Source organism: Aedes albopictus, chromosome 2 (genome assembly GCF_035046485.1).
Source record: "Aedes albopictus strain Foshan chromosome 2, AalbF5, whole genome shotgun sequence".
Taxonomy (NCBI): Eukaryota; Metazoa; Arthropoda; class Insecta; order Diptera; family Culicidae; genus Aedes; species Aedes albopictus.
This window is the reverse complement of record NC_085137.1, coordinates 45941973-45968495: the sequence shown is the minus strand read 5'-3', so window position 1 is coordinate 45968495 and position 26523 is coordinate 45941973. Positions and strand designations below refer to the sequence as shown.

At 39.2% G+C, this 26523-nt stretch overlaps 1 protein-coding gene across 1 annotated transcript; it reads right to left on the bottom strand.

Annotated features, from left to right (window-relative positions):
- Nucleotides 1-12071: 12071 nt before the first annotated feature.
- On the bottom strand, nucleotides 12072-25312 carry LOC109621341 (chitinase-like protein Idgf4). The gene is made up of 3 exons (XM_020075376.3): nucleotides 25052-25312; nucleotides 24033-24765; nucleotides 12072-12637 (listed from the first exon to the last, which is right to left on the bottom strand). The coding sequence occupies exons 1-3, from the start codon at nucleotides 25167-25169 to the stop codon at nucleotides 12163-12165; spliced, it is 1326 nt and encodes a 441-aa protein (XP_019930935.1). The 5' UTR covers nucleotides 25170-25312; the 3' UTR covers nucleotides 12072-12162.
- Nucleotides 25313-26523: the final 1211 nt, after the last annotated feature.

Here is a 26523-nt window from a genome sequence, read left to right as displayed (position 1 = left end):
GGGGTTTCATGAGTGTTTCAGGGCTTTTCATGGGCTTTTGAGTGGAGTTCCTGAGGACTTCATGGGTCCCAAGAAGTTTTAGGGCCGTCATGCACAACTCACGATGTTCCAGCGGGTTTCTGCGGATTTCAGGAGAGTTCCAGGGGTTTTCAAGCAGTTCCCTGAACCGCCTTGAAACACCTTTGAAAACCCGTGAAACTTCCTTGAAATCCCTCTAGATTCTCCACGATTCCCCCAGAAACCCCTCCGCAACCCTCCTAAAACCGCTCGAATTTTTTTTTGAAACTTCTCGGAAACATCCCTGAAGTCCCCTTAGAAGCGCTGAAGAATCCCCAGAACCCCCGTGAACCCCTTCAAAATCCTTATGGAACTACCATGGCATTCAACATAGCAAATTGATAAATTTGAAACAGACAATTTAAAATTGTCTGTCGAGGCCTAGGGTGTCTGTGTCTGATCAACTTTTATATTCTGGCATAGACTGATTTTTAACGAGGACGACAGGGTTCTGAGATGGTCAATATTTGATCCAAGTGTGTTTTGAACGGACAGCATCGGATGACTTTTTTTATTTTATTTTATTTTTGCCTTTCTCGTACACTAAGTGTACTGGAAAGGCTATATGTTCACTCCAAAAATGATTTTTTGATAGAAGGCCCGGAGAGTCGAGTCACATATACCAATCGACTCAGCTCGACGAATTGAGGTGATGTCTGTGTGTGTGTATGTATGTATGTGTGTGTGTATGTGTGTGTACAAAATAAACTCACATCACTTTTTGGCAGTAAACCTCAACCGATTTTAATGACCGATGGTTCATTCGACGCGGAATCTGGTCCCATTGTTTCCTATTGAAAATGGTTCGGATCGGTGCAGCCGTTCCGGAGTTATGGCCATTTAGGTGTTCCGGACCGGTACCCCTGGAAGGGGCCAGACATGAAAATGCAACAACCCCATGCGTGCGACCCATCAAACCACGGCATTTTCGATTGTCTGATGAACGGTAAGCAGAAACATAGTCTCAGACCATATCTGAATCGGTAGTGCTCCAGAACCGGCTCTGGGTGTCCCGCCGGAAGTGGCCAAATATAAAATTGAACATAAGCTATTCATGCGACACATCAAGCAGCGGCGTTTTCGGTAACCTGATGAACAGTTAGCATAAAAATAGTGTCAGACCATATCTGTAGTGTTCCGGATCCGGTTCCGGCGGGGGTCACGACGGAAGTGGCCAAATATAAAAGTAAACCAAACCCAAGCATGCGACACATCAAATCACGGCTTTTACAATAACCTGATGGCCGGTCAATCAGAAAGTAGGCTCAGACCACATTGGGGACTGCCGGCTGTATTCCGGAACCAGTTCCGGGTGTCTCGACGGAAATGACCAATTATAAATGTGAACCAAACCCATGCATTCGACACATTAAATCGCGGCTTTTTTTTATAACCTAATGAAAGGTTAGCAAGAAACTAGTCTCCGACCATATCTGAACCGGTAGTGTTCCAGAACCGGTTCCGGATGTCCCAAGCCCATGCATGCGACACATCAAAAAGCGACAACCTGATGAATGGTTAGCAAGAAAATAGTCTCAGACTATATCTGATCCGGTCTTGTTCCGGAACCGTTACCGGTTGTCCCACCGGAAATGGCCTTATATAAAAGATAACCAATCCCATGTATGCGATACAACAAATAACGGCTTGATGACTGGTTATCAAGAAAGTAGGCTAAGACCACATTAGGGACTGCCGCTAGTGCCGGAACTAGTTCCGGGTGTCCCTCCGAAAGCGGCCAAATATAAAATTGAACCAAACCTATGCATGCGATACAGCAAAGCGCGGCTTTTTTTGATAACCTTATGAACGTTAGCAAGCAAACAGGTTCAGATTATACAGGGTGGTAGGCTCGTGAATGTAAACTTTTTAAGGAGTGATAGAGGATCATAAATGGTGAAAACAAATTTCTACGCACATGGTCAAATCTCAACCGTTACGTAGTAATTGAACTCTACATGTTTTTGACTTGCATGCCTCAAACTGGCTATAGATTGAAAACCTATTCATTGGTTCCTTGTGCAATTTCGATTGCTTTGGTCAATCACGGAGTAGCAACTAGGAATTGTGCGGTCATCTATGTTCATGCTTAAACTGGCTACTACTTGAAAATGGTCAATCTTATCACAGTTTTTGCCTTTCTCGTACACCAAGGTGTACCGAAAGGCTATATGTTCACTCCAAAAATGAAATTTTGATAGAACCCCCGGAGGGCCAAGTCTTATATACCAATCGACTCAGCTCGACGAGTTGAGATGATGTCTGTGTGTATGTATGTGTGTATGTATGTATGTGTGTGCGTGTGTATGTGTGTATGTGTACAAAAAGGTCACCTAACTTTTGGATAGTAAATATCATCCGATTTCAACGCTTTTATTTTCAATCGACGCGGAATATTGTCCCATTGTTTCCTATTGAAAATGGTTTGAATCGGTCCAGCCGTTCCGGAGTTATGGCCATTTAGGTGTTCCGGACCGGTACCCCAGGAAGGGGCCAGATATGAAATTGCAACAAACCCATGCATGCGACCCATTTAACCACGACATTTTCGATTATCTGACGAACGGTAACCAGGAGAATAGTCGGAGATTATATCTGAACCGGTAGTGTTCCGGAACCGGTTCTGGGTGTCCCGCCGGAAGTGGCCAAATATAAAAGTGAACCAAACCCATGCATGCGACACATCAAATCACCGCTTTTTATGTAACCTGATGAATGGTTAACAGGAAAATAGTCTCAGACCATATCTGATCCGGTAGTGTACCGGAACCGGTTCCGGGTATCCCGCCGGAAGTGACCAAATATAAAAGTTAACCAAACCCATGCATGCGACACATAAAATCGCAGCTTTTTCTATAACCTGATGAACGATAAATAGGAAAATAGTCGTATACTATATCCACAGACAAACAGACGTATCACTTGGAACAAAAGGCGATAAAAATCATCGTCGCGTAAGCATAATCGCCCAATGCTAATTATGCTGTGGTACGCAAACCCACTGAGTAGATGGCGGTACCCAAGTAACACAGAAAACATCTTTGAAAATTAAATTTGAAAAAGATGTTATAGTATGGTACTATAATCGAATTTGAACACATCTTATGTTAAAATCATGTTTTAACTATGTTTGGCAATAACAAGTCACTGAAAAATCTTACCAACCAAACCATAAGTTAGATTAACGTAAATTGAACGTTGATTGCACTAGAGTTTTGTATCATTGTCTGCCTTCAATTCAAGATGATATGAAAAACATCAACACCACATAGTTATAACCTTTGCGCTGAAGTATGTTAAGAATACGTTAAGTTTACGTATTAAATACGTTGGTGTATAAGTTTATCAATTCGCTGTCTGTCCTCATTCATTTGAACATTATTCATGAAAAATCGTTTGCACTTGAAGCTTTCCAACTAATCCAACACTAATATTTTATGCTTTGCGATTGTTGATTGCCTGGACTTGATATTTCGTTGTTGTCTTCAAATTTGCTTAACGGGTATAAGAATATTCACTAAAATTCTTGGCGATTGCGGAAGTCGTTTTAGTCCTAAGAGGCTGTCCATAAACCACGTGGTCATGAGGGGGGGGGGGGGGGGTCGGCCAATGACCATTTTGTATGGACGAATAAAAAAATTTGTATGGACTAATGACCACGCGGGGGGGGGGGGGGGGTTGAGAAGTCCCAAAAAAATGACCACGTGGTTTATGGACAGCCCCTAATGGGTCGGCAGAGGAAAGTCGCCATTGAACTTAACCTCAGTGTCAAGCCTTATATGTCATCTAAAAATCACTTTGGGTACTTACGTGGCCGCTAAATCTCACAAATAAACACTGATTTTGCTTCCGCAAAACATTTGATAGCAAAAAAATCAGGAAAAAGTCAGAAACTGCACTACAACTTTGTTATTGTTATACTTATGTTCTAAACAGGTATTCAAAAACAACAATCACATCGTTGTTTACTATTTGGAAAATGATGTTGAAAAAACGTTATTATGATGTTATTTAAATGTATTTCATTCGATTCAAGTAGTATTCGGCAAACATGTTGTTGTGATGTTCAATCGATGTTATTTAAACGTAATTCCAATATTCTGGATTGTTTCCTATCAGGACTGACAGATTGCAGTGCCTGCTGAAAAGTTTCACACTTCTACACAAATATTAGTCGTTTGTTCATGTACAGATTCCTATCAAAAAAATATTTATCTAACGCAGTTCAAACATTCAATGAAGTGATTTAATTTCCTATGAGCGATTCCAAGCAACAGCATCAAAATTAAGGAAATTTTTTAATTCATGATTTTCTATTGAACTGAAACTTTGCACAGTTGTTCAGTTCCATCTAAATCGCCATTTTTCGATATCAAATTTTTATTTTGAATCACGACTAACTTTTCAAAAGGGTGTATGTGTAAATGGTTCAAAAATATTCAAAAATCTGCACAGCCAAAATGGTTCGTTCGATTGCTATGAATTTTTCAGCAAAGTTAGATAACTAAATGGTGATTCCTAAGAAAATATACACTGTGAAAAAACATCTTTTTTAACATTAAAAAATATCATTTTTGTCACAAAAACTCAAATATCTCAAAACCCTATCTTTTTACCAACGTAATTTTTTTAGGGAAGACGGTCCATTGTATTAGCAATCTACCATAACAATTTGGTGATGGTAAACTAATAAACAAAAAAGTTATAACATTTCAAACATTTCACAGTTTTCACATTTGGTAAATATTTTTTTCTGTGTAAATTATTTCGGTCAGAAATCGCAGTTAGATGCTGATTTTATTGTTCAGCAAAGTTAGATAACTAAATGGTGATTCCTAAGAAAATATACACTGTGAAAAAAATCTTTTTAACATTAAAAATATCATTTTTGTCACAAAAACTCAAATATCTCAAAACCCTATCTTTTTACCAACGTAATTTTTTAGGGAAAACGGTCCATTGTATTAGCAATCTACCATAAAAATTTGGTGATGATAAACTAATAAACAAGAAAGTTATGACAATTCAAACATTTCACAATTTTCACATTTAGTAATAATTTTTTTTAGTGTAAATTAGGCTAATACAAATTTCAATTTTCTCTTATGTCACCGCCCCCTCGTAAAATGTTGGTCGGAATTCAACATTTTGAGGGGGGCACAAATTTTAGGTGTAATTCGAGTTCCACATAAACTTTCTTAATAAATCCGATGAGTTTATCGATGTTGCCTAATTGTTCGGATATTTTTCCATCGAATACATTTATTATTTATCATCCTCCCCATTGATGAGTCAACGAGCGTTGTGACAAAAGAAGAAAATGAGATTTGTTCCTGCCTTATTTCGGCCGGAAATCGCAGTTTGATGCTGATTTTATTGTTAATAGCCTTGCGTGAGTAAAACAAGCTGTTTTTATTATGTATTATGTATATTATATGTACAGTAATGTTCCGATTTTATCACGCCCTCCGCGCATTAGTCGTTTATTCATTAATTTGCTGTTACAATTGAGGACAAGTGTTTTCCCTCTTCTTCAAGATGAATGTTGAAAGCATGTTTTGCAACGTTAAAAATATTGAAATGGGTATAGATGTTGAAGTATATATCAAAGCATTTTTGAAAAGGGGCGTGATTAAATTGTTTAAACTGATGTCGCTGATGGTACGGTGGCATGACTCTCTGCACTTAGCACTTCTGGCAATTTCTCAGTTGTTGTCGTTTTCGAACTTCCTGCGCCCTGATTTACCGATGATATACAGATGGCTCGTTTGTCAAAGTCTAGACGGCAGGACGTGCAAATGCGAAAATTTGTATTCAATTTGGGCATAACCAGTCTCTTTCAGTTTATCTATGGTGCTTTCGGTGAGATTTCGTAACTCCTTTGAACATTTTTTTTCATCAAACGGTCTACAAGAGAGCGTTGAGTTGAAAACTTTGAGAAAGCGACTGTTCATGTTGTTCGTTAGATTATAATAAACAAAATCACTTATTAGTTTTAACTGACTAGTTTGGTGTTGTTTGCTTGGCTGAAGAAAAAAATTACTATTTAATATCCATAGCGGTAGTATTTTTTTTGCTTTTTCGTGAGCATTGTCATGGTATGTATACAGACAAACAAACGTAACACTGACGAAATTTTCATTGACCACGCCTTTAACGATCATTTTGAATCTTGGTTGTGGCTTTCATAACCAGAAGAGTGCCCATCGTTTTTCTTTGCGTTTGACGTTTCACACTAGTGCCTTCTGATGAAGATATTGCACAACGCAGTGTTTCGTGAAACATTTCCACCAGGTGGTGGTAGTGTGAACTGGGCGATGGATTTTCAGGAAAATTGTTCTAGGCGTTTCGTCTGTTTGTATGTGGTATGTACCTCTCATGCATTTGTTGTTGTTGAAGTTACTCGCATTCTTCCGATCATAAAGTCTGTTCTTTAAGAGGTATTTTTTTGCAGATAAACTAGACGTATACGCGTATATAAAACTTTTATTATACAGCTTTTGTCTTAAAAATAAGTTTAATTCCGTTTTTCTTATAATCAACAGCTTTTCAACACTATCAAGGGATTTTTTCACCAGTCACGTACAATAAAAAGTATGACACTCTCAATATTTTTGATCAAAACACTGGATCGCGTCTAAGTTTCAAATAGATACTATAGAAATTATAAAAATCAAACAAAAATATCATGAAAACAACTTGTTTAATTCAGGCGGTAGCATTAACAATAAAATCAGCATCAAAAAATAATTCTCAAAATAATTTACACAGAAAAAAAAATGTTTTTGTTACTAAATGTAAAAATTGTGAAATGTTTGAAATGTTATAACTTTTTTGTTTATCAGTTTACCATCACCAAAATTTTATGGTAGATAGCTGATATGAAGGGCCATTTCCCCTAAAAAATTGACGTTGGTAAAAAGATAGGGTTTTAAGATATTTGAGTTTTTGTGACAAAGATCATATTTTTTTAAAGTAAAAAAATATTTTTTTTACAGTGTATATTTTCTAAGGAATCATCATTTAGTTATCTAACTTTGCTGGAAAATTCATAACAATCGAATAATCCGTTTTTGCTGTACAGCTTTTAGAATATTTTTGAACTGTTTTCGCATACACCCTTTTGAAAAGTTAGTCGTGAGTGAATATGAAGGTTTGATATCGAAAAATGGCGATTTAGATGAAATTGAAAAACTGTGCAAAGTTTCAGATATTTTTGAAATGGTCGCTCAGGATCGACTGACATGACTCCGTGGAATTCCTCTATTTATATGTAACGAATACAAGCACATGTTTAGTACAATAATTAAAAATAGCATTCCAAAACTTCCAGACGGTGCTGTCTCAAGTAGCCACCATGTTGCATGTCTGATTTTTTTTCACAAAAATCAGAGAGATAATCAAAACCTCCCTTCTTATTATCGATCTGATGGAAAGCGAATGAATGCATGAGAGGTAAATGCATTTATTTCACCATAAATTTTGAATGGCACATGAAATTAAGTCATAGTGACCGAACATCGAGATGGTAAATTACAAATGAAATGTAAGGCTTGAACATTATTTTCAGCCATTACTAAATATCACATAATAGGTGTCAAAATTATTTGCAGTGTTCATTTGATAAATCGTGATGTTTTTGCTATCAGCAACTAAGTTCTTGTGATGTTTCTGAGAACATATTCGATACTTAATGTTATGTTATAAGAATGTATTGAAAAACATCTTTCGTAACATCATGAAGATGTTTTATAAGCCGCCATTTTTTGCGCTTTTTCGGTGATATAAGTGTACGAAAATAAGTTTTCCATAGTGAGAACAAAACATAGTCGTTTGTATGAAGCATGTATTATATACATTATTATAACAAGTTGTGTTACTTGGGTAGTGAGCAAACGTTAAACAGGAGCAAAAGCGATGCGAACGCCATGAGCGAGCGATTTGCGAACTACGGAAGATTTTAATAATCCGTTAAAAAAGGAAACGATGAGAAGTGAGTATAGTGAGACGTCTGTTTGTCTGTGCTATATCTGTACCGGTAGTGTTGCAGAACCGGTTCCGGGTGTCTCACCGGAAGTGGCCAAATATAAAAGTGAAAAAAACCCCTGCATGCGACACATCAAATCACCGCTTTTTCTGTAACCTGATGAATGGAAAACAGGAAAATAGTCACAGACCATATCTGATCCGGTAGAGTTCCGGAACTGGTTCCGGGTATCCCGCCGGAAGTGGCCAAATATAAAAGTGAACCAAACCCATGCATGCGACACATCAAATCGCTGCTTTTTCTATAACCTGAGGAACGGTAAGCAGGAAAATAGTATCAGATCATATCTGAACCGGTAGCATCCCGGAACCGGTTCCTGGTGTCCCACCGGAAGTGGCCTAATTCATACATGCGACACATCAAATCATGGCCTTTTCGATAACTTGTACGATCAGCAAGAAAATAAGCTATGCCCACATTAGAAACTACTGATAGTGTTCCGGAATCGATTTGAGATATCTCGCTGAAAGTAGCCGAATGTAAAAGAGAACCAAAAAATATTCGCGACACATCAAATGCAGGGTTGTTACAACAGCGCGGATTTCGCCTATCTCGCGGATTTCGCGATTTTCGCGGATTTGGCGCGGATTTGCCCCTGGAATTCGGCCCTCGCGCAGATTTGGCGCCGAATTGGTTTTGCTGTTCCGTCATGCAAATGTTGTACATGATTTTACTCTGATTTGCATCATAGTTTTTTTTTTGTGTGAGATTGCCTTCTTTTAATCTACCAATCAGCGCATGACGAATCCCTTTGACGAACTTTGTTCTGTGAATCTTGTATATGGAAATACTGAGAGTTAAGCCATTTCGGCGCGGATTTTTTTCCACGCTTCTCGTAACAACCCTGCAAATGGCTTTTAAAGTATCCTGAAGAACGGTAACCAAGAAAAAATATCTCAGATCATGCTTGGGAAAACTAGTAGTGTCCCGGAATCGGTTCCCGGTGTCCCTCTGGATGTGGTCAAATGTAGAAGGGAACCCAACTCCATGCATGCGCTTCATCAAACCGCGGTTTTTTCGATAAGCTGATGAAAGGTTTTCAATAAAACCAGCTCAGATTACGTTAGAGATCACCGATAGTATTCCACAACCGCACAGTGGAGCACCTAGTACATCAAAACTGATCAAAATTATTTTGACGCATTTTCACAACCCAAATGCAACCCAAATTAGTAATGAAACGTATTTCATAGTTTTCGTATTTTTTATTTCGTCATTAGGGTGACCAATTTTATGATTGTAAAAGTCAAGATTTTTCGAAACTAATTTTTTTCAAAAAATCACAACTTTTGAACCAGTTGACCGATTTTAAACTTCTTTTTGTTTGCTTGAAAGCAGTTGAGTTCTAGTTTTCAGCAAAAATACGTTCAGAGGGCCAAATAGTGTTTTAAGGCAAATAATATCATATAATAATATAATTATCACGATTTTTTCAAAGTGTTGCAACTTTTGAAATCGGAAACATCCGGAAGGTTTTCTTTCTGCATTTGAAAGAGGAACAATAGTTCTATCATACACTAAGCGCAGATTTTCCGGAAACAGCCGGAAAATCAACTTATTTCATTTTGAATGTACGGTAAAGGATTCCATCAAATATTTTTTTCAATATTTTCATATATTGTATGTGAATTAAACGTCAATTAGTTTGGGTTTCAAATTAACAGAATAACAACATTAACCTTCTTTAACAAACTGCATTGTTGAATTGATTGACTATCAATTTCATTCACTTTGTACGGTCAAAACTAGCACGCGCTGTGAGTTATATCAAAGAAAACGGCTAAACTTCAGCTTCATTTAACCTCTTCTGATAAGCGTAAACAAAACATTTGTACACTGCTTAGCTGTCAAACGATTACCCGATAACTACACTTGGCAAAAACACAACGGAAAACCCAATTACTTCATTTTGAGTTTTTCCACTTATGATCAGGTTTTGATGTGATTTACTCCAATGTGAACCGGTTTCAGGTGTCCCGCCGGAATTGGTCAAATGTAAAAATGAGCCATGTAAATTTTCCGGAACCGGTTAAGGGCGTCCCACTGGAAGTGGACATACATAAAAGTGAATCAAACCCATGCTTGCGGTACATCAAATCACTTTTTTGACAGTAACCTGATGCATGGATGATAAGAAAATAGGCACAGTCCACAGAAGTTACTACCGGTAGTGTTTTTAGTTCCGGGTAATCTGATTAACAGTTTTCATAAACTCAGATCACATTGGAATATACCGGTATAGTGTTACGGAATCATTTCCGGGGGTCTCGTAAGCAATACAAATTATACTCAGATTACATAAGAGGCTACCGGTGGTGTTGCAGAAGCAGCGTTGGGTGCTTTAGCGAAATTACGAAAGTGAGCTAAATGAATGCAAGCGATAGATATGTGTAAGAGAACTAAAAACCTAAAAAAAAACTAAAGCGATCTCATCAAATCACACCATTTTAGATTCCTGAGACGTAAATTTACAGTAGGATGGATCAACGTAGTATGGAAAAATTAAAATTTAAGCGCATCAGCCCGGAACATTCTTTTAAATCTTTATTTGCGTCTAAAATTACTACGCAAAATTTTGATGCGGCTGGAGGGCGAGCTCTGTAATGTGGTTGATATTTGAATGTGATATAGCATTGGCAATTCAAATTACTACATTACAAATTCTACATGAATTTTGCAACCAATGATAATAAAATATAGCATAAAATGTGCAGATAAAACTTTGTCAAAGGGTTCTGTGGAAAAAGTTTAATCTTGGCTAGTAATTGTCATCTTGGTATGAATCAGCCTCCAGTGAAGGTGGTCAAGCAGTCAACTGATAGATACTGATGAAAGGACTGATACTTTCAGCTCTGTCCATACGTTGAATAAAACGTCGGAATAAGTGCCCCAATTCGATGATGACCTTGATAAAATTCTTGATTTTTTAAATAAAGTATTCTCATGATTCAGAAATTCGTAGGTGATACAGTCCCAGATCGCTGTTATGAGCATTTCCCCCTTCTCGTCCATTACCAAAGCACAGAGATTTGGGGCTGATCACTGACTCTAAGGCAAGATTGATTGCGTCGACGGAAAGATCATGAGTACATATTTGACGAGAAAGGCACTATCACCACTAGGTGGATAAATTTGGGTTTTTTTTTCTATGTTTTTATTATTTTTTTACTTGAATCAAAGGAAACTTTATAAACGGCAGTAAATTATCATTCAACATTTGCCGTATTCGAAAGCTGCGATTACGATATAATGTTTTCAATTCCACCCCCCAATCGCAATCAGCAAAATGCTTCAATCACACTACTTACCATCAATTGAGCATTGACAAGCTCTGAATGGGTGATTACTTGCGCTACATCGCAGGTTCATCCTCTCCAGAAAACTCTTCCTTGTAGAGGTAGGGGAATAAGAGTGTCAATCTCAGCGTACCAACCATTCAGAAAAGCAGCAAGCTCACCCAATGTTCAAGAAATAGGTACGATTTCAGCTTGGCATCCGCCGCCGCATCCAGTCATGTTCTTCCTTCGACAGATTTTCTTTCGTTGAACTTTTTGCCCTTTCGTTATATTTTAAGCACACTGACTGGGGTGGTGCGGACTGCTCACTTGTAGCAGACGCTTTCAGAACAATTCGAGGGAATAGACAGAAGAAAGAAAAAAAAGTTTCACTTCCTTCGGCAGCCAGCAGCCTTTGCCACATGTATGGCGAAAGTCAAATAACATGTGTCAAGAGATCGTACAAGTTCGAGTTTTTTTTTCTTCCGTTTTTATTGCACTCCAAGACGGACGTGGAATGCTTTTCTGCTTTGGGACTACGTTTTCGGGTGGATTGTCACGCCTGGCAGGAAATTCCCACCGCTTCTGGGGGACCATATTGAGACACACGTTGAGACTGATGCATATTTAATCAAAGACGGGACGACGTTTTAACTCACATAAGAAGAAATTGAAAATGTAACACGGGAGTATGTCTTTAAATACATAAAAAGCTAGTCATTTCTTTATTACCTGTCATGAAATATAATATGCTTATTCGACTATTCAACCGAAGTCACAAATCTACAACCTGTACTTGGCAGCCCTCAGAATAGGGAACTTATCCCCTGCGCAAGACCCACGTACATCGTCATTTCCCAGATCGAAAATGGAAATTCCACCCAGTCCCTTAGCCTTAACATACGCAGCTTTGTTTCCGGCGGTGTCCGGGTCCTCGTATGACAGCCAAATTCCGTGTTCCTCATTTTCGTCCGGAATGCGGAAGGCGTAGGCTCCGAAGCGGCGCGTTGGGTCCCCAATCTTGCGCAACGGTTGTTCGGCTCCCTGCAGGTTGGCGTTGCCTGGATTGGGCAGTTTGGCACACACTTCAGCCCAGCTGTAGAATCCGTTGATACCGGAGTACGGTCCTGGGCTGGATGGTCCATCAGCTGGAATTGGGGGAACCCCGGTAATGCCGGATTTTTCCACCAGCTTCCAACCGCGACCATAGGTGGGAATGCCAACGACGACCTTGCTGGGCGGGGTTCCTTGTTTCAACCTGTTTGGTAAGAAGAGGATGATTAATACTTTATTATTTGTAAAATGAACTTTCAAGAGCTTTGCTTAGAATACTTTCATTATCCATTTTAACGATTGCTATTCCGTAATTGATCCAATCCCTCCCCCCTATGTCGCACTTTTTGTATGAGACCTCAATATTTTTGTAAGGGTCGTCACGTTGTGCAAAACCCCCCTCCCCCTTATAGTTCCATCATATTTGATGACATCTTAATAATAATGCTTTTTGTACGACACTCCAGCACCATGAACATTAAGAGTTGTTCAGGGTTTAGATCTAAGAACCTGGGTACCAAGCATATTTCAAAAAGGACATTTCGAGGAAATACAATTCAAGTTTTCTCAAATTTTCAAACAAACATTGCAAGATTCGACAGGTCAGGCATTGGTCCAAGTTTCCGGGTTACTTTTTGTTATTAATGTTTGAACCTTTTTATGCCATGGGCAAGGGAGCATAAACTAAAAGAGCATATAAAGAGGGAATTTTGTACAAAAATCAAGTTAGAGCTGTAGTGAGGAAGCTTAGTACATGAGAATAGGGCTTCCATCCTGTCATTTGAGATGAGATCAAGGGAATTTCAAGAAAATTCCAAGAGAGCCCATAAAAGCGATTTCAAGAAGATTCAGGGGTTTCAGGGCGATTAAGGAACGTTTTGAGGGCGTTCCGAGAGGTTTGATAGCATTTCAGGAGTGCTTTAACCCTTTAAAGCCGTATTTTTTCCTTGCGTTATTATGGAGTTTTATCTACGTATTTCTGTAGTTTTGGTGCTCAATAGTATAAAAAAGGTAGAATATCAAGCAGAATATTTTTTCCGGACATCCTTGGTCATCCAAACTGTTCTTGAGTTTAGATCCTAAAGTCTACGGGTGTAACGGTAACTTCTTTCATTATACAAAGCTTGAATTTGTAATCTATCATGTCCAGTAAGTCTTCAGAAAGTTCAATTGATAGTATAAGATCAGTCGAATTATCCTAGGTCATCCAAGCTGTTCTTGAAAGTCAACAGGTGTAACGGTAACTTCTTTCATTTCCAAAGCTACGATTTGTTATCTATCATGTCCAGTAAGTCTTCTGAAAGTTCAATAGAGAGTATTACATCAGTCGGGATATCCTAGATCATATAAACTGTTCTTGAGTTAAACTCCTATAGTCTACGGGCGTAACGGTAGCTTCTTTCATTATATAAAGCTTTGTAATCTATCATGTCCAGTAAGTCTTCTGGAAGTTCAATAGACAGTATCAGCTAAGTCGGGATATCCTGGGTCATCCAAACTGTTTTTGAGTTTAGATCCTAAAGTCTACGGGTATAACGGTATCTTCTTTCATTATACAAAGCTACGATTTATAATCTATCATGTCTTTTGAAAGTTCAATAGAGAGAATCAGATCAGTCGGGATATCACATAACATAAGTGGAACTCTGGCTCGAAAAGTTGATGCCTTTCCGATTTCATACGCTGGTATACAGGGCATCGAAATGTCAAATGCATTATAACATTTTTGCCATACCATTTTTCATTGCTGCGAAGTAAAACAAAGACCTCAAAGATCTAGACTGGCAGCACGTGAAGTTTTAAAATAGGACATAAATTGTAATGAAACTTTGTAACCTCAAGTCAAAAATACGTTTTCTAGCCTTGAATATAAAGGGAGGATGATATGTGAAACATGGATGCGTTATTTCGTAGATTTCAATGAATTTATGACAAAATGAATAGTAGATTTCCAGCAGCTTGTTTTGCGCATGTCTCCGATGCCACTGGTTGGATCAGATGTTTTGCCTTTCTCGTACACCAAGTGTACTGGAAAGGCTATATGTTCACTCCAAAAATGACATTTTGATAGGAGGCTCGGAGGGTCGAGTCACATATACCAATCAACTCAGCTCGACGAATTGAGGTGATGTCTGTGTGTGTGTATGTATGTGCGTGTGTATGTGTGTGTGTGAGTATGTGTGTGTACAAAAAAACTCACATCACTTTTTGGCAGTAAACGTCAACCGATTTCAATGACCGACGGTTCATTCGACGCGGAATCTGTTCCCATTGTTTCCTATTGAAAATGGTTCGGATTGGTCTAGCCGTTCCGGAGTTATGGCCATTTAGGTGTTCCGGATGCCCCAGGAAGGAGCCAGATATGAAAATGCTACAAAACCATGCATGTGACACATCAGACCGCGGCTTTTTCGATAACCTGATCAACGGTAAGCAGGAAAATAGTCTCAGGCCATATCTGAACCGGTAGTGTTCCGGAATCAGTTCCGGATGTCCCGCCGGAAGTGGCCAACTATGCAAGTGAGCCAAATCCATGCATGCGACACATCAAATAGCGGCTTTTACGATAACCTGATGAACAGTGAGCAGGAAAATAGCCTTAGATCCAGCAAATACTACCGGTAGTGTTCCGGAACCGGTTCCGGGTGCCCCGCCGGAAGTGGCCAAATATGCAAGTGAACAAAATCCATGCATGCGACACATCAAATCGCGGCTCTTTAGATAACCTGATGAACGGTAATCAAGAAATGGGTTTCAGACCATATTTGGGAAAACCAGTAGTATTCCGGAACCGGTTCCGTGTGTCCCACCGGAAGTGGTCAAGTGTAGATGGAACCAAACCCATGCATGCGACACATCAAATATCGGCTTTTACGATAACCTGATGGGTCTCCAGTTAGCCTAGTGGTTAAGGCTATGGATCGCCAATCCGGAGACGGCGGGTTCGATTCCCGTTGCGGTCGTGAAAATTTTCTCGACTCCCTGGGCATAGTGTATCATTGTCCTTGCCTCACAATATACAAATTCATGCAATGGCAGGCAAAGAAAGCCCTTCAATTAATAACTGTGGAAGTGCTCTAAGAACACTAAGTTGAAGCGAGGCAGGCCAAGTCCCAGTTGGGACGTAGAGCCACAAAGAAGAAGAAGAAGATAACCTGATGAACAGTGAACAGGGAAATAGCCTTAGATTCAATAGAGACTACCGGTACTGTTCCGGAACCAGTTTTGGGTGCCTCGCCGGATGTGGTCAAATATAAAAGTGAACTTTTATTGCGTAGAAACGGCTATCTCAGTCTTAATTTTCGACGATTTATTTTGACAAACGCAAATGCAAATTATAACAAGGACAAGGACGATAGACAATGGCCATGGCCGAAACGTCGGGTAGAATAAAATAAATCGTCGAAAATTAAGACTGAGATAGCCGTTTCTACACAATAACATCCAGTTCCATAATTCCATAACGAAAAATCCCAAATATAAAAGTGAACAAAACCCATGCATGCCAAACATCACATAGCGGAATTTTTCGATAACCCGATGAACGATAAGCATAAAAATGACCTTTGGTTACAGCAGAGACTACCGGTAGTGTTCCGGAATCGGTTCCGGGTGTCTCGCCGGAAGTGGTCAAATGTAGATAAGAGGCAAACCCATGCATGCGACACTTCAATTCGCGGCTTTTTTGATAACCTGCTGAACGGCAGTACAGTAATAGTAATAGTGGTCAAGCAGTCAACTAAGAGGTCTGATATTTTTCAGCTCTGCCTATACATTGAACATAACGTCGGTATATGTACAACCAATAAGTTTCCCAGCTCGATGATGGCTTGGATAAAATTCTTGCTTTTATAAATAAAGTATTCACATAATTCTGGACTACGACTTACGTCGACAGAAAGATCATGAGTACATATTCGACGAGAAAGGCACTATCACCACTAGGTGGATAAATCCGGGTTTTTTTTATTTATCATAATAAATGACAGTTCGACGCCTTTTATAAAAGATATAACGGTTTCGAGTGCTGGAAAAAGGATACAACTTTTTGCTTCGATCTGACTGTGGTGTTCCACTTATGTTATGTGGGGATCTCCTAGGTCATCCAAACTGTTCTTTAGTTTAGATCCTAAAGTCTACAGGTGTAACGGTAACTTCTTTCATTATATAAAGCTACGATTTGTAATCTATCATGTCCAGTCAGTCTTCTGAAAGTTCAATAGAGAGTATTACATCCGTCGGGATATCCTAGGTCATCCAAACTGTTCTTGAGTTTAGATCCTATAGTATACCGTTGTAACGGTAACTGCTTTCATTATACAAAGCTCCGATTTGTAATCTATCATGTCCAGTAAGTCTTCTGAAAGCTCAATAGACATCATGAGATCAGCTGGCGCCATCCAAACTATTTTGGTGTTTATTATCTAGCATCTACAGCAATTGAAGCTTCTGTTTTGGATATAAAGAGTTATGTTGTATAATCTATTATACTTACTGGAGCTCACAGAATATAACCAGAGACTATGACATAGTAGTAGTTCGAGATAAACTGAACTCCAAGATAGTTTGGCTGACCTGGAATATTTCCATAGTGTCTCTAAATAACTTTTAAGATTTCAAGAGCTTCACGGATCTCAGCAGATTATGCTATGCTGTTGTTTATGGCGAAACACAAAGTTTTTCTTGTAGATTTGAAGGACTCCATTTTATAACAGTTTGCCCGACCCTGAATGTCCTAAAGGTTAATAATAAAAAGTAGCCTTCAGATTGGTCCAGTAACCACAGATAAATATGCAACGTTACAGATATGGCTGTTGTTACGAATGTAGACCTGTAGTTCTGAAATCCAAGGTAGTTTGGCTGACCTGAAATATCCTTATAGTGTCACTAAATGACATTTGAGATTTTAAGAGCTCCAGTGATCCCAGCTAATTATGAAATACTATTATTTGTGGTGAAAACACATAAAGACATTCTTGTAGATTTGAAGAACTTCATTATAGAACAGTTTGGACGACCGTGAATATCCCAAAGGGTAATAATAAGCAAGAAGATTTCATATTGTTCCAGTAACCACGGTTGATTATGCTTCGTTACTCAGTTAAACAGCTATGGCTACTGTTACGAATGTAGACCTGAAGTTCTGAACTCCAAGGTAGTTTGGCTGACCTGAAATATCCCTATAGTGTCTCTTAATGACATTTGAGATTTTAAGAACTTCACGGATCCCAGCAGATTATGCAATACTATTATTAATGACGAAAGCACACAGAGTTATTCTTGTAGATTTGAAGTACTTCATTATAGAACACTTTGGACGACCGTGAATATCCCAAAGAGTTAAAATGAGCTAGTAGACTTCAGATGGCTCCAGTAACCGCGGTTAATTATGCAGCGTTACTTAGTTTAACAAATATGCCTACTGTTACAAGCGTAGACCTGAAGTTCTGAACTCCAAGGTAGTTTGGCTGACCTGGAATATCCCCATAGTGTCTCTAAATGATTTTTTTTTATTCCTGTTCGGGTTTGTCACTGCGACCAGTTTTTAGATCTATTGTGACATTACCCGTATCCTTAGTGTAGTGCATGTCGCATTACTCAATTGCCATTGAGGGGCAATAAAGTATCGATTTTGATACAGTTTTTGTTTTGTTTGCTTTCTTCCTTATCCTCGCTGTACTGCACATGAGTGCTCTCTTCATTGGAATACGTTCTACCAGCTACCGCCTTAAGTTCTCTCTCCCCTGGAAGATTAGGCCCTGGCTTGTAGTAAAGACTACTCGTTGGACTCAACATCCCGGACGCCCCTGACACTCCCAAGGCATCTCTGAGACCCCTTGAATTCTCTGAAGCCCCTTGAACCCCCTGGAATCCTTTGAAACGCCCTTAACACTTCCTGAAACACCCTCGAGATATCCAGGTATCCCCTGAGATTCCATGAGAACTTCTGGAACGCCCGTGAAACCTCCTGAAGCACCTCAGAGATCTCCTGGAACCCTCTGGAACCCCCTAAGATCTTTTGAAACCTCCTGACATCCCCTGAATCCCTCTTCCCCAATGGGATCCTGGTTGTTTAAAAAAGCTCTTGAACATCCCTGAGTCCCCCCCTGAAACCTCCTGAAATGCCGCTGGGACCACAGGTACCCTCTGAGACCCTCCAAAACGCTCCTGAGACGTCTAAGTAGCTCACTGAAATTCCAGGGGCATCCCTGCTGAAACTCCCTGGAATCCTCTGACTACCGTTGCCATAGTTATCGTTATTATTACATTTTCTTTGGCACAATATTGGTTCTGAATAGCTCTCCCTCATTTTATGCAGGGCGTTGAAATGACACATCAATGAGAAGTGCATAAAAAGTGGTTTTATGTAAATTTGTTTTGTAAATCGTTATTTGTCAATTGTAAACCCATTCATTGTCCATATTATCAATAAAATCATAGATTTCTGAGGAACGTTCCAAATCAGGACCGCGAAACGTCGGAGCAAGAAGATTTGTAGTTAGTTTATAATACTTCTGAGCCAACACAATTAATGAAGGTATACAGTCGATAATGCCTTTGTGGTATGTTAGTCAAAATGTAAATTTGTTTTATTTTTCAATTAGAGCTCAGATCACATCACTTACCAAAGTGAATCAAGATCATGCGATTTTTATCCCTCCCCTCTTTTATCAAGGTGGTGTTTGTGAAGAAAATTATTACTAGGCTATCTTGAATGAGAATAATAATCATTATGAAACTCAATTTATGATACGCCATGATACGATACCTGTCTGTTCAAGGTTTAACAAAAACTTCATCCCGTAACAGTTGTGGAGAAGCAGAGGTGATATGGATCTCTAGGATCAACGCAAGTCGCACTAACAATCTTTCCCTTCCTCGATGACCGTAAAGACGTGGTCAACACCACCATTTAACGATTGCTCTGGTCTATTCCGGTCAGTAGCAAATATGAATTGTACCGTTATCTAAGCTCATGGTCTGCTCAGTAACCAAATGTTTCGTTTTCCTTGACAGAATACTGTCATAAAGCTGCTTGAGATTTTAACACTTAAAATTAAAAAGTCACGATCAAGATCCATGCATTATTTTACGGCAGATGTAAGCAGTCTGGTTAACATTTTGTACCCAATTTCAAAACTTGAAAAGTATGGTTCTTAGTTGTTCCTCAACGAAACTTCAAAACCCAAAACCTGGTGCAATCGCCTTCATAAAAAATTTTGATTTTCTGATATTTACATTTTTGTGTGCGCTCCCAATCGCAACCCCGGTTTAGAAAGGAAAAAAAAATATGCATGGTCAAGTAACTCCATAACTTTGAGGAAAGAAGCGCCTATCTAGCGAATTGGAAATCGTTGGTTCGATTCACACCGGAGCACGCTATTCAAATCTTAATTTGTTTACCGGACACGTGTTTCTGTTATATGTTGTCCCAAAAAATATAAGAAAATCTACTTGTACCATTTTTCAAAATTTTGTGCTTCCCCAAATTGTAAGAAAATCAACCTTTTTCATACTAGAAAATTTATATTTCCCCTCACACGAGCAAAAACACTTTTGATAACAACACTTCCTTCAGGTAAACCCTTCAAATAAATGAAATATTTCAAGGATTCTGTCAGAAATTCGTTCCGGGAATTTTTCAGAAATGTTTCCGATATTTCCTCCCAAGACAACTCTTAGAATTTGTCCACGGATTCATTAAGAATTTCAAGAGTTTTTTTCTGAGGATTATTACAGAAATTTACCAAGGTGTTTCTCCAAGTATTTCAACAAGAATTTCTTCAAAAATATGTTTACGCATTGCTCCAGGATTACTTTAGGAAAATTTGATTTTTTATAAAATATCCACAATGAACTTTCTAGGAATTTCACCAAAGAATTCTCTAAAAGTTTCTTCAGATATTTCTCAAGAAATTTATTCGAGATTTGTTCACGAATTTCCTTAGGATATTTACAGATATTTACCTAGAGATTCATTAAAGAGTGCTTCCTGAGATTTCTACTGGGATTCACCAGTGTACTGGGAATTTCTTCTGATTTTTTATTCCGGGATTCTTTTAGAACTTCCTTCTGAAATTCCTTTAGGAATACTTTCAAATATATCTCAAAAGACTTCTTCAGAATCTTAGGCGCTGTGCGTAAACTACGAAGACTTGTTTTTGGCTATCTCAGACCTCCCCCTCCCCCTCGTAGATTAGTTCAGGAATTTCAGCAAGGGATTGCTTTAATAGTCCTGCCATGAATTTTGTTTTTTTTAGAAATTCCTCTAAAAGTTTCTTTAAAAATCCAATAAAGAATGTAAATTCTTTCAAGTATATTCCTTCAACAAATCCTGCAGGAATCGCATATTTTGTTTTTTTTTCACAAATAATCAGACTTTGGCGACGAAATTGAACTCTCCTTAATATGGTACTAACCTAACAATTGTGACATCTTTTCACCTTTTCCTCCGATTCATGCGAAACCAGTTGGTAGCTGAGATCAAATGAGGATGAACACAAACATCGGTGAACCAACTGGTTTTGTTGTGTAAACACGAGCAGCTGGTGGATCGAGAACAAAAGAACTTAAGGCGAAACTGGAAGCATTTCCTCACTTTTTGGTTTTTGATTTTTTATTAAATAACGAAGCAATATATTCAAAATCGTTTTTCGTACATAGTTAGAGGAAGGATCAAGGGGATTGTTTACTTTCCGCGCGGAGTGAGCAATAGCGCTTAAGTTTGTATGTGTTGTCGCGTCTTTAATAGTAAATATTAAACGATCACCTGACGTGGGTGGTCGATTGTTTGCTTTCCGCGTGATGCGAACAATAGCACTTTGTTGCTTCATTTGTAGTAAATATTGAGCAATCACCTGACGAGGGTGGTTGGTTGTTTGCTTTCCGCGTGAAGCGAACAACATCACTGCAGTTTGCACGGCATACTGCAAATCCAAAAGGTCATATTACTTATCGAAGTGAATCCTGACCCAACGATACCTGCCCTACTAACAATCACTCCTTCCTGCAGCCTTTGGTGGAGACGTGCGGTAAACGCCAACTTTCACATAACAAAGGTTGCTATTAACATTCCTTCACTCTTCCAACCTGACTGCAAGGACGTGGCCGGCGCCGTTATTGTACTGTTAAAGAGAGCCTCTGAAGCGTGCACAGTGAGAATGTTGACCACTCCTAGTCAATTATTCAGTTGATTCATTGTGCAACTGTCATTGGTTCGAGTCAATCACGGAGTAGCAACCATAGATATGTGCAGTCAGTCTAAGCTAAGCTAAGCATAGTTAGAGGAAGGATCAAGGTATCTCCTGATTTTTTTTCGAGGTGGAAAATGTTTTTCACTTTTAGGAAAACCATTTTTGAGTAAAATTGCAAAAAAAAATCTGGTTTTTGAAAAACTGGTAAAAATTTTACTCTTGAAAAAAACCTGAAGATAGCTTGATCCTTCCTCTTACTCTGTATGAAAACCGATTTTGAAAATATTGCTTCGATATTTTATAAAAAATCAAAAACTAAAAAAATGAGGAAACGCGACCAGTTTAGCCTCAATGGTGCACATTGAGACGGCCGGCGAGAACTGTCAGATTATCGGGCGGATTGACAAAACCCTGTGACTGAGGGTGACAACGAAATCAAAATCAAAATCTGAGAACGATGAAATGTATTAAATCGATGCCAAAGTGGAAGAAAATCGCAATATTTCTCCAGGGGATTTTTCAGAAGCTCTTTCAGAAGTTTCTCAAAAAATAACTGGCAAAAATCTTGAAAGAGACCCTGAACGAATTTCTAAAAAAAATACCTAGACGATTGTTCAATGGGGTCTCTTAATAAAAACTGCTGTTGATACCTTCGAAGATTCCTTGACAAAATTTTTCCGGATGGATTTCAAGACAAATATTCCTGAAGCAATTTCTGGAGGAATTTCGGGATGAATGAATGAATACTTGAAGAAACTATGTATGTCCTCAAATCGTATAAAATATTCATGTGAAACTTCAGGAAGTCTGAAGGTAATTGCAATGAAAAATGGCTTGAGAAATATTTGGAGGGTTTCCTGCAGAAATCCTTGAAGGAATTTCTGATGGAACCTTTAAAGTGTCTGCAAAAATTGATCTGCAAAAAGGTCTGAATATATCCTAAGCAATCCCAAGTTGTGAACAAATCCTAAGCAATACCTGGATGTTCTTCTGGAGAAACTCCCAGAGGAATTTTCATTAGCATCTGTTGAGAATTGGCTGGAGGTATTTCTAAATAAATGCCTCAAAGAATCACTGAAAATATGGAGCAATACCTTAAGTAACAATCACGCAACGCGACGCGAGATAAGATTCGTCATTGTCGTGTTTGTTCTTACGTTAGCACTAAGTATACAAATTGAAAGTACCTTAAGAAACCTCTGGAGAAATGCCTACAATTGTTTTTGAAAATGGTTTTTGGAAAAACTTCTGAACTATTGAAGAGAAATCCTAGAGGAAGCAGTATTTCTTAATCCACGCAAAAAAAATATCCTGGATGTGCATTTAAGAAGAAATATTTGAAGGAAACTTCGAAGAAAAACTGCTACCGAAAATTCTGATGACAAGCGTGGAATAATTCCTTCAAAAATGTTTTAAGAAAAACATACACAAAATTCAGTTGCAATCTTATTTTATTTTTATTTTATTTTATTTTATTGATGCACAAGGGGGTCATACACAAAATTCAGTTGCAATCTTTGAAGAAAATTCCAAAACAACCCCTGACAAAACCCCAGAAGGAATTTCCAAAGGAACCCGTGAACTGGTTTCCGAAAGAATCTTTCAAGAAAATTCTTGAAAATCTTCAGAAGAAGACCCAAAGAAACTTCCTGGAGGATTCCCTGAAAGAAACTCTGATGAAATTCTTGGAGAAATTTTCAAAGAAATACCCGGACAGGAATGAATTTTAAAGGGATTCCTAAAGGAATTTTTGCTTTAATCATTCCACGGCTCCTTAGTGCAAGAATCTTCTTCGTATAAAAAATTCTTAACCATGAGTAACCAGCCCTGTTTTTATCATGACAGCACTTCTACTTTTTGCGTTTTCCCAAAAATCTTCTAAATTACGCTTCAAACTCCTTCCCGAACTGTGTTAAAAAACTTTAAAATATTTAGAAGAATTTCCGGTTGCAATGAATAAAACAACTCAGCAGACACATTTCAATTCAATTCAAATAAAATTTCGCTTATATATGAGCTTTGCAATATTGTTCACCCAACTTTTATAAAGGACGCATGAAAAAAAAACCTAACTTTGTTATTCAAAAACAAAAACTCGAAAAAGGGTAGTTGGGATGAAGTAATGTGTTCGCAGTAGTTTTAGAAAATTTGAAGGACTTTTGAAAAAGTACTCTGAGAGTAATATTTATCCCGAATCTACGATACATGCCATGCAATTTCAATTTTCTTGAAAAAAGTTAGAAGCATCTTGGGCAACTTGGAATTTTCTAAAAGTCCTTGAAATATCTTGAAACATCTATCCATAGACCACATAGTTATGTTGAGAGAGGGTTGGTTGGGCGTTGATAGCCCCTTAACCATATACTATTCAAAATTTGCAGTTCATCGCAGCAACGTGACACTTACCAATAGCTCGCCTCAGCATCAAGATTGTTTCCTTCCACACGTTCACTTGGCTCGTAGATCGGAGCGGTGTAGTCCCCTTCCTTCGGGTTCCGTTCCGGTGTCTGCTGATCGAACGAAGCCAAGTTCACATAGTCCAAGTTATCCTTCAACAGTGGCACATCCATAAAGATGCTCTCGTTTACATGCGGCAGCACTGTCAATCCAAGCATAAACTTCTCCGGTGCCAGAGCATTCTTCAAATCGCGCACCAAAGCCGTGAATTCTTCACGGTGCTCTTCGGCCTTGGGATCCAGCACGCTGTCTCCGGTGAAAAGTTTCTTGAATCCATGCCACACCTTGCCGGTCCAGCCACGGATACGCTTCGGTTTGGTTTGAGGGAACTGCCATGCCAAATCTAGTCCATCAAATTCGTATGTCTTCAAGGTTGAGTACACCGAGTTCACGAATGCCGTTCTGGATCCGGCGGACTCCAGGATACTCAAGTACTTTTCGAACGGCTTTTCTTCAGCTAGATCTTTATAACCGCCGACACTGAGCAACACCTTGAGGTTGGGATAGCGGCGCTTCAACGTAGTGGCCAATCGGTACTGACCCTTGCCCGAGTCCAAATCAAGGCTCTCGTCTACGGCTTTCAGCTTATATGTTTCCGGGTTGATTCCGGCGAAACCGTACAGCAGATGAGTACAGAATGGCAGGGCAAGCTCAATGTCCGGTACGGTTACTTTACCCAGACCTAAAAGAGAATGATTACGAAAATTGAATGAATTGCACACTCCACTTGGAAAAGGTCAACCTCGGTTGATAATCTTATTTATTCTAGAAGCGGAGGCACCGAATGTTTACCGGCTCCACTTGATAGACCTTGATTCAATTAGTTGAAGCGATGCTCGTCCACATCCACATCAATTAATCAACTGCGGTCCCGCTGTGTGATCACAGCGTCCGCTTAGTAGAAGAATCAAGGCCAACCGGTGTGGAGGATCTGGAAGTTTCCTGTCTTTCGGGGGCATCGGGCTTACCTTCGCGAAGTGACATCTGTCCATCGTAGTAGCACAGCACCTTGGAACCGGTAGTGCTGTTTTGGGCTGCAGCTAATGCAGCCAGAAGCAACACGGCTCCCACCTTGAAGAACCACATCGTTGAAGCTTATCAACCGTCGGTCGCCTCCTATCAAGAGGAACAACTGCGCAACACACGAATACTGATTATACACACTGTTTAAGTTTAATCGGAGCGTCCTGCTCGAAGAACTGAGATCAACTAAGGCGTCGTTCGCGCGGGATGATCGATTTATATGTTCAAACCGAAGTCGACGGGGATTCAAATGTATGCGGTAACTCATTCTCAGCATCTCAGCTTTGAATCCTCTCAAGTGATGTTGTTTGGATTTTATTGTTAATCATGTATTATGATTGATGATTTTTTTGATACCAGGATCGTTATCATTTAGCTGTAAAACCAGTTGTAGCATGAATGACAGATGATTCACTTGTTGATCTTAGAGGGTTTATTGATTCAAAAATGACGATTGATCGCTCTCAACTTTGCTTCTTTTCAAATGAAAATATGTGACGGAGCTATTCCGCTTTAAAATGATAACTATTAAACTAATCGGGAAAGATCGCACCTTTAAAAAAATAATACATTCAGACAGAATAGAACGAGTTTGCAAGGCGATTTGAAATTGAGCTTTTAAGCCCGACCGTAGAGCATAGATGACCGTACAATTCGTAGTTACTACTCCGTGATTAGCCCGAACAATCAAAATTGCACAACAAACCAATAAACCGTGCTCGGGAGTAGCTCACACCGTTCTCAATGTGAACCATCGAGGATTCCAAACTCTATTGAATCAAGAACGGCGCATACCACGTCCTTACAGTCATCGAGGGAGGGAAAGACAGTATTTAAAATAGTGATCGCTCTTAAGTTCTCACATTCCAAACGGTCGCCTCTCTTGTGAATGAGGCAGATTACCCCTTCCTTCCATTCCTCCGGTAGGTCTTCGGTTTCCCAGATCCTGATTATCAACCGGTGCAGACAGATGGCCAACTTTTCTGGGTCCATCTTGATGATTTCAGCTGCTATACCATTCTTACCAGCTGCTTTGTAGGTTTTGAGCTGGTGAATGACATCCTAAACATCCCTCAGCATGCGAGTTGGCTTATTTTGGTCTATAGTAACTCCCTCCGTTGTCGTGGTCTCCCGTACCTACGCCCTCTGCACGTCAAGAGGCGGGTCTGCTGCTTCCGCTTCTGTTTGTAACATTCCACGTTCTGCCGGGTTCTCTGCTGCAGCATTACCGTCCGTGCTGCGTTCTTCGCATCCTAGAATTTTTGAAAGTTTTTCAATGAGGCATGGTATGTAGGGTACAGACACGAACTTCGTTTCCTTTCTTCCGGTTTCCTCTCACTGCATGGTGTTGTAGTGTTGATGGGTCCTGCTTTTCAGCAATTTTGTGATAAACCATTTTGGGTAATGGTTCTTTAGT